At 41.0% G+C, this 14,327-nt stretch overlaps 1 protein-coding gene across 2 annotated transcripts in view; it reads left to right on the forward strand.

Moving 5' to 3' along the window:
• TEC (tec protein tyrosine kinase) overlaps positions 1–14,327 on the forward strand; it is a 125,003-nt gene that overhangs the window by 81,148 nt on the left and 29,528 nt on the right. Inside the window, exons 3-7 of one of the 2 annotated variants that reach the window (XM_045474142.1) lie at positions 7,674–7,778; positions 9,653–9,734; positions 10,391–10,519; positions 12,636–12,676; positions 13,629–13,804. In XM_045474142.1, the coding sequence (XP_045330098.1) occupies positions 7,674–7,778; positions 9,653–9,734; positions 10,391–10,519; positions 12,636–12,676; positions 13,629–13,804 (533 nt within the window). The remainder of the gene's footprint in view (positions 1–7,673; positions 7,779–9,652; positions 9,735–10,390; positions 10,520–12,635; positions 12,677–13,628; positions 13,805–14,327) is intronic. The other variant, XM_045474141.1, reaches the window with a different exon arrangement.

Genomic DNA, 14,327 nt, shown 5'->3' on the forward strand with positions numbered 1-14,327 from the left:
TGTTATGTTGAAAACCATAATTAAACCATGCTTATGTATGTAATGACTGGCTGCTTTAGGTAAAAGTGCTGGGGTGTTGTTGTTGTTGTTGTTGTTGATGATGGCTCTTTTTGTGTGTAAAATCACTCTATAAAATGTAAAGCACCTACGTCAGTTATTACTATAAGTTGGTTAAAAGGGAGGAAAGAATGTTAAGATGCCAAGTTTTTGTTTTTACTTCCTTTCATTTTTCACTAGAATTCAGTCTGTGGTAAAGAGGGGACATTTTATCATGGGATTATAAAATGGGAAATGACTTTAAATTCTATTTGTTCTACTTCTGATGCCAGAATGGTCTACATCAATATTGCTCTCGGGATCCACACACACGCACAAAGTGGTTTTTCTTGTTTCTTGTGAATAACATAGCTTGCTGCACTTAGGCCCATTCTTTGAACTCTGTCCTGAGTGGAAAGGGGAAAGAACTATCCTCGTGAATAGAATAGGCCTTTTGACTCATTGGAGATTTTTAGTAGAATGCGTCATTTTCTTTCTTTCCTTTCTTCAAGAGTTGACTGCAACTCTTTAGCTGTGTAGTATTGACCCATCTGAACTTTCAATGTAAACAATTACTGTTCTTCTCCTTAACCTTAGCAAATGTCTGGTTGTAACCTGCTTAAGACTAAGAAATTTCGTACTTGCTTATCTCCATCATGGTGTTTCTTTGGTATCTGTGTCTTGCCGGTGGTAGGAGGAAGCTGGAGTCCATCTTTAATGACTGTGGCTGAATGAAGGAATCATCCTGATGGAATGCAGTGAATATGAACAGTAAATTTTGATGTGACCCGTCTGTCGAGGACTGTGTGTTCTAGGAATTTTAAATGTGTTCTTAATTCCATGGCAATATTTTATACAACTCTCCCAGCAATATAACATGTGTGCACATACATATATACGATATTACACGCATACATATATGTAGATAAAATATACTTTTTGTCTGTATGTTTTGGGTGGTTCCCTTGTCAATTGAACGTGCCTTGCCAGCAGCCCATCTTTGAGTTTATATCTATGATGATGTTTTAATTGTTGTGGCCTATTGAGAAATAACAGTGGCTGATCAAACACTAAGCAATTTAGTAGTGCCCAATGGAGGCCTAATGCTAGGATGGCAGCGAGCGTACATGCAGAGGTTCCCTGTAGTTGGAATTGAGAGAAAAGCTGGAACTGGTTGTCATAAGGCCCAAAGGAATGCAAGCCTGTGATGCTGAAAGAAGTGGCTTTGGGAGAGACATCCAACTCCAGTGAACATCCATCCATCACATTCAAGTAGTATTAATTTAAATTGTATTTTTGGTATGTTTTGTTTCTATTTAATTTGTGAACTAGCTTTGGTCTCAGAGGGGTTATGAGCTATAAGCATAAGAAATTTCCACTTATTTCATGTTTGGGCTTAGTCAAACGATATCAAGTTAGTCAGGTATGTGTAGCACTTAAGAAGTCAAGATTGGAATTAGACAAGGGTTCAAATCCTGGTTTATTGTGTGACGTGTGGCAATTAATTATACCCTCTAAGCCTTGATTTCTTCATCTGTTATATGGGATGACAACAGTTCTCATATAATGCTGTGAAGAGTCATTGAGTCATCCATGTGAAGAGGTTAACACGGTTCCTGATTCATAGTGAGTGCTCCACAGTTGTTCGATTTTGATAATTTTATTTTTTATAATAAGATTGTAAAAATATCCAGTTTGAGAGACCTGGAGTCAGGTAAACGCTTTAGTGTTTTTGAGAACTCTGGGTTCAATTGTGGCTCAGCCTCTTAGCCAATCTTGTAACCACTCAGATGCTCAGTTTCATAACAACTTCCCAGCATTGTTGTGAAAACTAATTGATGGGAAATGCTGTGTTTAGGGAGTGACTTTGTATGCCAGACCCTGTGCTAGGCCCCTATGTGCATTATCTTTATTCCTGCTAAAAGCCTATTCCTATACATAAGGGAACTGAGAGGGGGCAGACCTAACCCTAGGCCATACGACTTCTAAGTGGCAAAGCAGAGGGGTGACTCAGGGTCTCCCAGTCTCCACAGCTCATACCCTCTACCTGAGATCCTATTGCAATGCAAGGGTGATTCATCCAGCAAATTTCTTCTGCGGCATGCTGCTGGGAATAGCCACATTAGGAATAAAAGCTGTGATGGGGGGAAAAAGAAGGGATCATTTGTGATATTGGAGGAAAATTCTGCCAGATCTTTCACAGTGCTTAATGGGGACTCAGGATGCCTGGGAAGTAGGGTCAGAAGGAGGAGATAGTCTCCTGAAGATAAATGGCTGACTTTCCAAATTTACCTGTGGCCGGCCTGGATGCTTGTATACGTTAAAATTTTTTTTTATTTCGTTAATTTAGCATTGATATTGATATTTTTAAAATACTGAGTATTCTGGAAATTAAAGGAAAACAGGGTAGCTTGTAAGACTTGCTGGGGGACAGGATCTCTTGCGTCTACCTCCCAGTTCTGCCATTCAGTTGATGTGTGGTTTTAAGCAAGTATCATTCATGTCTAGGTCTAGTTTCCCCATTTATGCTGGTTTGAAAATGTGTAAAATGGCTTTTGCATAACTCATTTTCAAGTTCAGTAAAGTATATAGACGATGTGCAAGAGAAGAGATATATATATCCTGTGTATACATACACACACACACACACACACACACACACACACACACACACACACCCCGTGTCACGCATACTTCTTTGCAGACTGGCTCAGCACACTGTTTAATAAACATCTGCTAAGTGCCAGGCAGATTTTTCAGCTTGGATGATTCAAAATTGTCTCAGCTTTTTCGTGATTTTCAGTCTGGTGGGCAGGGTGAAGGCCATATAAATAAAAGGGCAGCTTCACATGAGAAATGGAATGACCTTGGATATTTCTTCTTGGGCCACAATAGTAACAATAATGGATAGCATACTTCAGTAGTCATGAAGTAATTTTTTTTATTGAAGAAATGATAAATAGTCTGAATGGAGAAAAAAACTGTATATGTGCCTTCTCTGTGTTGACTCTGTTCACCAGAGTGCAAAGACCAGGTGTTAAGAGGGCACATTGGCTCTTTCAGTAACTCTTAGGGATCCCTATAGCAAGTCTCTTAATCCTTCCAAACCTTTTCTTCCTCAACCTTGCCTAATCTCCTAGGGTTCCCTGAGGTGTGTTTAGAATAAGGTTCTACTATATATCCCATATACGTGTTGAGAAAAGCAGAATTCTCTTTACTATAAAGAAAGCGATAAGCATTCATGAGTACGAGCCTCATATTTTCTTTTTTTAAATGTTTATTTTTGAAAGAGAGAGAGAGAGAGAGAGGCAGAATGAGAGCAGGGGAGGGCAGAGAGAGGAAGACACAAAATCTGAAGCAGGCTCTAGGCTCCCAGCTGATGGCACAGAGCCCAACGCAGGGCTTGAACTCACAAACCGCGAGATCATGACCTGAGCCGAAGTCGGACGCTTAACCGACTGAGCCACTCAGGTGCTGCTGAGCCTCATATTTTCAATTCCCTCTAAACATTTCCAGTGGGTTGTCCAATAGTCAACTCAAACAACATTTCCCGACATTGCCTTTTCAACCCTGATTCTCCTGTGTTCTTTATGGCAGTTCATGGTACTGGAGTCTACTCGTCACTCAGACTCAAAACTGCTGAGGCTTCCTAACTCCTTCCTCTCTCTGAATCCCCACATCTAATTGATGCCAGCGTTACGTGGACTTTATCTTCTAATGCTCCAGTGTCCCTGCTTTCCTCACATGACGTACTGCCATTGACTGGTTCATGACCTTGCCATCCCTCACCTGAACTACCGTAACAGGCTCCTGGCTAGCCTCCCTGTGTCTATCCATTTGTCACCCTGCCATTAATAATCAGTATTTCAAAAACAAACCTCAACATAGCACTCTTCATCCCAAACTCTTAAGCCTGGCATATAGGCATCTTCCTAATTTGGTCCCAAATAACCTTTTTGATGTCATTTCCTGTACTTCCCCTGAACCACTCTGAGCCACAGTGAATTTCTTTCTGTTCCCTAAATGAGTCCTTTGCTGCTTCTGCTGCTTGGAACTTTTTTCTCTACTTTCTCTATAGGAAAACTCCTACTTATCCTTTAGAAACCAAATCAAACCCGTACTTCCTCCCTGAAACTTCCTCACTCCTCCTGGCCCAGTCACTGCCCCCTTCCATAACACACCATGCGTTCACTTGACTTCTTCATTATTTGATTATGAATCACCCTCCTCTTCTCCTTTCACCCAAGATAGTATTGTGAACTCCTCTCGGGGAGACCCTTACCCCCCTCCGTAACTTTGCAGCTGCAGCACACGATGTGTGCTTGGTGTCTGATCCGTGTTTTCTGGTGGGATAGATAAAATCATGCGTGAGCAACTTAAATTCGAACCTTTATCTGCAAACCCCAATATTAATACGGTATGTGAGTAGATTGTAGATCGCAAATATATATAATCTATATAATCTATATATTATTATGTATCACAGAGTATGAGTTGAGGGGGCACAAGTCAACCCAGTATACAAGCCATCCTAAATTTTCCTGCATAGATTGACCTGCATTTAACAGCTGTATTTAGTAGCAGGGGCAGGTGGTGGGTGGAGATGGGTGTCTTGGAAACAGACCATATATAGCCTATCGCTCAAGGGCTGAGAGAGCTGGCAGGTGATAAATGACCCCTGTGAGCAATGTCAGTGATTTTTCTGCAGCGTTGGGAGATTAAGGGTCATTTGACTCTCTCTGTGCTGTTAGCATTTACTACAGTTTCTACATTGAGCATGTGTGACTTATTAAAAGGAGGCTGGTACCGTGGCAATTTCTTCCTCCCATCGACTGGCCCAGGCCCCAGGAGGAGGATGGGTGGCCGTGTCTGACCAGACCTCTTGACACTTGTGCACTGGGTTCTATATACAAGCTGGCCCCCGCTCACCTTTCTGTCCTGTCTCACGCACCCTGTGCTTCTGCCGCACTGATCTTTTTTTGTGACTTATTTATTTTATGTAGCAGACACTTCCAGATATCATATCATAGGCCAGACACTATTCTAAGCACTTTGAAATACCTACTCCTTTGATTCTCACAGCCGTTATTATTCCCATTTCACATGTGAAACGACTGAGCCCATTCTGGATTATGTTTTTCTTTGTGGGTGCTGTTTACTCCTTCCCTATCATGTATCAGAATTTCTCTTCCAGAACTGTCATTGAATTTAAGCCTCAGCTCCTCTGTGTCCCTGAGCATCTTTTTTATTACAAAAGATAATCTTTTGTAATAATTATTACAGCATTGTATAATAAATACCGTGTCTGTCTCTCCTACAGGCAAACTCGGGCAAGTCACGTAATTTTAGTTTCCTCCCTCTGCAAAATGTGCCTAGTAAGATTTACCACACAGAGTAGCTGTGAGGATTAAATGGCACAGGGTTTGAGCTATCTGCTCAGGGAGTGAGCTTCGCTGATCTTGACTGTGTACTTCTTGACACAGTTGCTGACACAGGACAGGTGTTGTTTTGTAGGATGCTGAAGGGCAGGGAGAGAAGGAAAAACCAGGACGGCCCAAAGTCAAGGCTGCTCAGAGAGAAGAGAGTGTTGGCCCTTGCAAATGCCTTACAAAGGGCTGAGTGGATGGCAGTTGAGCACGGACTGTTGGGTTTGGTGATGTTTTTGAGACCGGCTGAGCAGGCTGTGGTGAGGTGGGAGGTAGACTGCAAGTGGCTAAGCAGGAGGAGTGGGTGGGAAGGAAATGGGGGCCGAGGGGGGAGTCATCATCTCTTTCAGGAAGGGAAAAGTGAGGTCAGTAGCAGGGGCCAGAAGAAGGGTTCTTGGTGTGGATGGGAGAGGTCCGAATGTGTCTATTGGTAGAAGTAAGACCCTCAGAAAAGCACGACCGGGGAGAATGTCCTCTCTCTACCCTGGCGAAAGCTGAGTCCATGCTCAGAATCCTTGTTGCCCACCCCCCCCCCCGGGGACTTGGCTTCATTAACGCTGTTACTTGTTTGCAACTGTGGGGTATCCCAGGGTCTAGTGGGCTTTGGGGTCTTTGGGTAATTGATATATTTAACTTCTCTGAGCTGTACTTTCCTCATCGTCTCCAAGAGACGGAAGAAAAGAGAAGAAAAAAAGGACAAATCTTAGAGTGCCTGATCTACAAAGGGAGGAAGTTGGAAGTATACTCATGGGATAGCTGCTGTCATCTCCATAAAGCAGTCTCCTAGGACCAAGGGAGTGGGAAGGGTTTGTAGTTCTGATAAGACCGGTGGTCGTCATGGAGCCCACCAGGTTCTTGCCATTAGAGACACACAGAGGAACGAAGGAGCAGCAGTGAAGGCCTGGGCAGGCATGGAGAGGAAAATTAGGATTATTGTTGACCTTCTGCAGCCAGGTAGAAAGGAATAGGGAGGGTGTGGATAGAACTGGGGGCTGATAAAAATGCCAAAGGATATATGGCGTGTGTGCAGGAGTTGGGGGAGAGAGGAAAGAGAGAAAGAGGCTACTATGATGAAATGACCTCCAGAAGAGTCTAGTCCTCTATCAGATGGGAGCTGGTGGTCTGGGACAGTGGGTAGGTCTTAAAAGTCTTATGGTGACAGTAAAAATGCAGAGCAGATTCCTTGGAGGAGGATAGAGGGCCCAAAGGTTGTGACCAGAGGGCAATTCCAGAATATTTAATGAAGCAGTTTAGAATGACCAGTGCCAGGGATGAGGTGAGGTCACCCCAAATATTACAGTGTTCTTCATTTCTCTACTTTTTCTTCTATTCCTCATCATACGAATATCTACCCTCCTCTTCCCAAAGGTAACTTTTAGTCTTTATACAGCTTTTTCTGTGGAGTATATCAATTATTAGTATCACTCAGGAAACATTTTTTTATTTCTACATTGAGTTTGTAGTGGTTTTTAATGGGTGTATTATATCAACTTATGTTCGCATACACTACTTTGTACTCTTTTTTTTTTCCCCCCCTTTGACAAATTCTCAGGTGTGAGGTTACTAAACATAAGGGCGGAGGGAGGTCTTGAAATGGCCTTACTTAATTGCTGCAGCCAGAATTGCAGTGAGCAGAGAGAGGGCAGTAGAGAAGCCAAATAGCCCATCCAACAATAGAATGAGAATGGAAGCTTTATGGGAACACCTTAAATCCACCTCCCACCCTCCTGGTTCTGTGTGCTGCAGGGGAAAATGGAACTGGCTGGAGTTTTGCATCTGTGATCAGCTCCCTGGAGTTTTGCTTGATTTGGTCTTTGATGCTACTCTGGCAGGGTGAGGGTGTGGGGGTGGAGTGCTGACCTCAAGATGCTGAAGAAATTGAAAAGATCTAAGTCTGAGAGGGGAGGGTGACAAAAAAAAAAAAAAAAGGCGGGGGGAGTCAATTTATGTGTTCTAGAGTGTTGGGGGCAAGGATAAGAAAACTTCATCTTTAGAAATAAATGGAAATAATTGCTTTTATTACAATTCTCACAGTGTTAGTAGTTTGAAATGTTTTGACAATAAATGGAAACCTGATTTAGGTAATTATTAAGGAAATAGTAACATTTTGAATCAGTGATTTCATTAACAGATATTACTATTAACCTCTTGTCTTGTGTCTTATAATTGTAATGGTTCTCCCTCCCCACCCTCCTTTTTATCTTTCAACAGAAAAAATACAGAAAGGGATTTATTGATGTTTCAAAAATCAAGTGTGTGGAAGTAGTGAAGAATGATGATGATGTCGTTCCCTGCCAAAACAAATATCCATTTCAGGTGAGTTGCCATGTGTTTACCAAAGTGTAATTCTGGGTTTTTAGTCATGCTTACTACTACAGTTTCCTGGCATTGCTGTGGTCGTTGATTAAAAAATTTTTTCAGCTTTTTTAAGGGACAATTGACACATAGGAGGTGTATATATTTAAGGGGTACAACTTGATGTTTTGGTGTCTGTGTACATTGTGAAATGATCACAGTCAAACTAATTAACATCCATCATTTGACATAGTTAGCATTTTCTTCCTTTCCTTTCCTTTCCTTTCCTTTCCTTTCCTTTCCTTTCCTTTCCTTTCCTTCCCTTTCCTTTCACTTCCCTCCCCTCCACTCCACTCCCCTCCCCTCCCCTCCCCTCCCCTCCCCTTCCCTTCTCTTCTCTCCCCTTTGTTCCCCCCTTCCCTTCCTTTCTTTACCTTCCCTTCTCTTCCCTTCCCTCTCTTTTCTCTTTTCTTTTTTCTTTTCTTTTGTATGTGAGCACTTAAGACCTGCCCTCTTAGCAAATTTCAAGTAAACCATCCAGTAGTGTTAACTGTAATTACCATGCTGTACATTAGATTTCCAGAACATTCATCTTGCTTAACTGAAACTTTGTACCCTTTGACCAACATCTCCCCATGTCCCCCTCCTCCCTGTCCCTGGCAACTACTCCTCTACTCTCTGCTTCTATGAATTTGACTGTTTTAGATTTTTGCATAGAGTGAGATCATGTGGCATATGTCTTTCTGTGTCGGAAGGGAGATTTCTAGCCTTGTATTTGCTTGTAGCCCATCAAGATGTTTTTGCCTTGTGACTGTGATCAAGGGTAAAGTGACAACAGACCAAAGAGAAAATTCTTGGGTTAGTTTCCCAGGCTGAATTTTATTACTATATTAAAAATATTAAGGGGGCGCCTGGGTGGCGCAGTCGGTTAAGCGTCTGACTTCAGCCAGGTCACGATCTCGCGGTCCGTGAGTTCGAGCCCCGCGTCGGGCTCTGGGCTGATGGCTCAGAGCCTGGAGCCTGTTTCCGATTCTGTGTCTCCCTCTCTCTCTGCCCCTCCCCCATTCATGCTCTGTCTCTCTCTGTCCCAAAAATAAATAAACGTTGAAAAAAAAATTTTTTTTTAAATATTAAGAATAAGACTTTTAATTGCTCACCAGGAGTTACCTGTAAAAGAGGCACTGTGGTTCAAGGTTTGGACTCTGAGGTCAGATCCTGATTTTCTGGATGATTAGCCAAATGGCAATGGGTAGGTTAAGGAGCACAGCACTGGGGGGACACCATGTGCAGCATGTTCTGTATGAATGGTGCTTCCTGGAGTTACATAGGAGTGGAGGGTCTGGAGATCAGCCCTTTAGTCTCCTCCTCTATAAAATGTAAATACTGATGGCTTGATGGTCGGATTCATTGAGTTAATGTCTGTAAAGCACATAGTATAGAGTTGGGGTAGTATTTAATAAAGTTAGCTACTGCTGTTATTCATAGTGGCAAAAGGAAGGTGTAGGAGTGAAACTGAGAGAGTAGTCCGTTCATGTAAAATATTATTCAGAAAAATACTAGATTAGAATAATCCCCGAGACACCAAATTTACTTCGGGATCTTCAGTTAATTAGATTGTGAGAAATAAGATTAGTGAAGCATCTTGGCCTCCGTATATTTTTTCTTCTATGAAAACACAGTCCTTTGCAAAATATGTGTCCCACTTGATGTCGACATGAAGAAATAGGTATGCTTTTGTAAGGAAGGAATGTGGGTTCTTTGGATCTGAAGTGATTGACTTTTATTTGATCATTTCAGAATCATTCATTGGCGCCTGTGGTACCAAAGGCTCTGTGCTAGGCAGAAGTGCTGTGCCTAAGTATTACTCACCTCATCCACATTTTGTTTTATTTTAGGTTGTTCATGATGCTAACACACTTTACATTTTTGCACCTAGTGCACAAAGCAGGGACCGGTGGGTGAAGAAGTTAAAAGAAGGTAAAACTCATGTCATATTAGCTCTAAATAATTTTAGGATGTTATCACTAAAAAAGAAATACAGCTAATGTATCTTGCATTTATAATCTTTTAAGCTACAGTAAGTGTTTCTCCAAGGACATTCTGTTACCGTGATTCATGCTGAAGAGAGCTTCCTTTTTTATAATCTGATTCCTTCTAGTGGTATATACATAGTGTGTGTATGTATATATACACACACTTTCATTTAATGCCTAATGCATTTAAAGATGATAAAGCATCTGGGCTTTTAGGATAACAGGATTTGATTTGCTAAGAAATTGCCTATTTAGTCAACATTTGGTATGGATGAATTGACTTGTGAATACAGTGTTTAAATGGGTGGTTTACACTGGACAGTCCTCATCCCTTCTTTTGGTTGTGGGCTGACTTTTGTGTTTATCCATCATGGTCTAGCAGAGGTCACTTCTGCTAACAAGGGTGCTTCACCAAAAAAAAAAAAAGGCGAAAGAGAACCATATGGATTTTCTGAATGCTGGGTTGTATGATGTTGTGAAGGTGTTTTTATAATAAACATAGTATTTGAGAAATAAAGAATGATCAACAGTGTTATTTACAAAACATTCTATCATCTCTGTTGTATTTCACTGATCATTTAATGTGTCTATGAATTACAGAAATCAAGAACAACAATAATATTATGATTAAATATCATCCTAAATTTTGGGCAGATGGAAGTTACCAGTGTTGTAGACAAACTGAAAAACTAGCACCCGGATGTGAAAAATACAATCTTTTTGAGAGTAGTAAGTATTTATTTTATTTTATAATTATATTGTATGTAGGATGTACATGCTATTGGGATAGTGAAACAGTGACTTGATTTTGATTTTTGATTTTGATTTTGGAAAGGCCATCTTGAATGGCCTTTACATTTTCTAGCACAGTGTATTTTGTAAGAATAATTATATTTAGTTAGCAGGGAGGCCATATCATGGAATCAAAAGGTCTATTTTTGAGAACTTTTATCATAATAAGGAAGCCTACTTAAAATGACTCTATTAAAAGCATAAGCCTAATGTAGCACCATCAGCAGCTTTTCTTTTTTTTTTTTTTTTTTTAAATGTTTATTTATTTTTGAGAGAGGGACAGAATGTGAGTGGGTTAGGGGCAGAGAGAGAGGGAGACACAGAATCCGAAGCAGGCTCCAGGCTTCGAGCTGTCAGCACAGAGCCCGATGTGGGGCTCAAACTCATGAGCTATGAGATCATGACTTGAGCCAAAGTTGGTTGCTCAACCGACTGAGCCACCCAGGCGCCCCTCTTGTTTCTTTTTTCTTTTCTTTTCTTTTCTTTTCTTTTCTTTTCTCTTGAGAGAGAAAGAGAACATGATCAGGGGAGAGGCAGAGGGAGAAGGAGAGAGAGAATCTTAAGCAGGCTCCACACCCAGCATGGAATTTGTCCAGGGGCTATGGTCTGAGCTGAAATCAAGGGTCAGAAGCTTAACTGACTGAACCACCCAGGTGCCCCAGGTTTTTTTCCTTCAACTTTATTGAGGTATAATTGGCAAATAAAATTGTAAGATATTTAAAGCATACAGTGTGATGATTTGATGTACTTCTGCATTATGAATAGATCCTTCCCATCGAGTTAATTAAGACATTTATTACCTTACATGTATACCTTTTTATGTGTATGTGTGAGAGTATTTAAGTTGCACATACTCTCTTAGTACATTTCAGTTCTACATTACGGTGTTATCAAGTGTAGTCCCCATGTTATATATTAGACACTCAGACCTTATTTATCTTCTAAGTGAAAATATGTGCCCTCTACCAATATCTCTATCTCCTTCCCCCCAACCCTCATCCCCTGGCAACCACTTTTTCTACTCTCTGTTACCATGAGTTTGACTTTTTAAAAAAAATTCTGCATATAAGTGATACCACATGATGTTTGTCTTTTTTTCCTGTCTGGACTTACTTCACTTAGTATAACGCCCTCCAGGTTCATCTATGTTGTCGCAAAAGGCAAGATTTCCTTCTTTGTAAAAGCTGAATAAGGTTCCATTGTGTATGTACATACATACACAGCACATTTTTTTTTTTAAATCCATTCATCTGTTGCTGGACATTTAGGTTGTTTTCATACCTTGGCTACTGTGAATAACACTGCTATGAATATGGGAATGCAGCTATCTCTTCAAGGTACTGATTTCCTTCCCTTTGTGTATGTACCCAGAAGTGGGATTGCTGGGTCATATGCTAGTTCTGTTTTTAATTTCTTGAGGAACCTCCATGCTGTTTTCCACAGTGGCTGTGCCAGTTTGCGTTCCCACCGACAGTGCACGAGGGTTTCCTTTTCTCTACACCCTCACCAGCATTTGTTCTCTCTTGTGTTTTTGATAATAGTCATTCTAACAGATGTGAGATGTACCTGTTGGCCTGTATGTCTTCTGTATGTCTTCTTTAGACAAATGTCTATTCAGGTCCTTTGTAGCATCTTTAATTGAATTTTTTCGCTATGGAGTTCTAGGAGCTCCTTGTATATTTTAGATATTAACCCTTTATCTGATACGTGGTTTGCAAACATTGTCTCCCCTTCTGTAGGCTGCCTTTCATTCTGTTGATGGTCTCCCTTGCTGAGCGGAAGCTTCTTAACTTGTCATATTCTTACTTGTTTACAAAGAATAAGTCATGGCCCCGATCCCTACGGCATGTCTGTAGTTTGTTCAGGAAGGCAAAAAAACAAACCTGCTTTGATAGCATTTTAAGGTCTTTTCGGAAATAGTGATACAAGCCGCATGCACCAGAGTGAGAGAGTCCAGGTAGATTTAGGGTCTCTGTTCATCTTCACTTTTTGTTAAAACTATCAATCGTTGGTAAATGGCATTTGGACCTATTTTTGTTGTTGTCATTTGCAGGTATAAAAAAAGCACTACCTCCAGCACCAGAAACAAGGAAGGTAGGTGGACTTTGCCTTTTGGAAGCATTTGCAGTTTGTTAAGTAAGTTTATATTCATTCACGTGATTCTGCCCCTTTGCCCCCCCTCCCCCGCCACCCAGTATCATGTCACAAACAGATATACTATGGATTTTTGAATTTTTTTGGTGTCAAATGACATTAATTTAATTATATCAGATATTATCATCGGGGACCCTTCCTCATGTGGCATTTTGCTTTTATTTTGGCCTCAAGATTTGTATAAGGGCTGTGGGACGTTAAAGGACTATTTCAGGCTTAAGACCACAGTACTATGCCGAGGAAGTGACTTCAGTGATTTAATGATAGGCTTTTGAAGAGTGGGTGAGGTGGAAAACACCATACGGGGTACTTTGGACCCAGACGGTACCTGATCCAATGTGAATCTGGTACGAGTGACTTTGGGTGGATTCCTTAAACCAAGTTTCCTCAGTTGTAGAATGGGAGTTTTATACTCTTATTTCATGGGATCAGTATTAAGAATAAAGGAGAAAAAGTGTGCTAGGTACTAAGTGCGTGCCTTGCACATAGTAGGGACGAAAAAGTGCAAATTCCTCTGACTGAGAGGATACCTGGTAAAAGACTCGCTCCCTAGTGTGCCTTTTCCCCATTGCAGGCCATTTGAATGGTGGGTCCACCGTTAGGCCTTTGGTTTCTACTCCCGTATTATCCTTAGCTCTCCCTGGAAGGCCAACCTTGACACCGAGCAGAGGCTGTGTGATGTTTAAAGAGGGGTTTTGCTCGTGTCCTATATTCTGAAACTCATGAGAGGTCCAGTAGCATCAATATCATTAAACTCACAGGAGTTTATGTATTATGTAGACTTGAGGTTTCTGCTTTATCCTCTGGTGCTGGGTGGATCACTTAGTGTTTGATTCCGTACCCAGTTTCAAGCAGAATGACTAAATTTTCAGATGTTGTCTCCTCTTCTTAGCGAAGGCCTCCCCCACCAATTCCGCCTGAGGAAGAAGATAATAGTGAAGAAATCGTTGTAGCCATGTATGATTTCCAAGCGACAGAAGCACATGATCTCAGATTAGAGAGAGGCCAAGAGTATATTATATTAGAAAAGAATGATGTTCATTGGTGGAGAGCAAGAGATAAATACGGGTAAGTGCTTCCTCTCTGTGTATGACACACAGAGCGGGGGGTCGGGGCGGGGGTGAAGTGCTGAGCAAGAAGAGAATCGTCTGTAACAATCATGTAATGAGACTGGTTCAGCCAGCAAGTAATGGAAGTACACATCGTTACTTTGCAGTAACAAAATGTAGTCTCAGTAATGACTCAATAAATGTAAATGGATCAACCACTTCTTTCCAGAAATTAGAATGCATCTCATTGGTCTCTTTCTCATTCATTAGATGTTTAATTAGATAACTTTTATCTTGGGGGAATGATATTTTAGGCTTTTCTCCCCTGAGGTAAGTAATCTGACATTTTTCTAAGAGGGAGAAGGTGTGTGTACGCTTGTGCATGCATGCATGTGTGTATGTATAAAATACATGTACACACATATATGCAAGAAATTTAAAAACAAGCATTATTTATACAAGATAATTTTGGATTTAAAGGAACCGTCCTTTCAACTTTATTATTGGTAAGTAATGAATAGATCTGGGTAAATGTAGAGGAT

Source organism: Leopardus geoffroyi, chromosome B1 (assembly GCF_018350155.1).
Source record: "Leopardus geoffroyi isolate Oge1 chromosome B1, O.geoffroyi_Oge1_pat1.0, whole genome shotgun sequence".
Lineage (NCBI taxonomy): Eukaryota > Metazoa > Chordata > Mammalia > Carnivora > Felidae > Leopardus > Leopardus geoffroyi.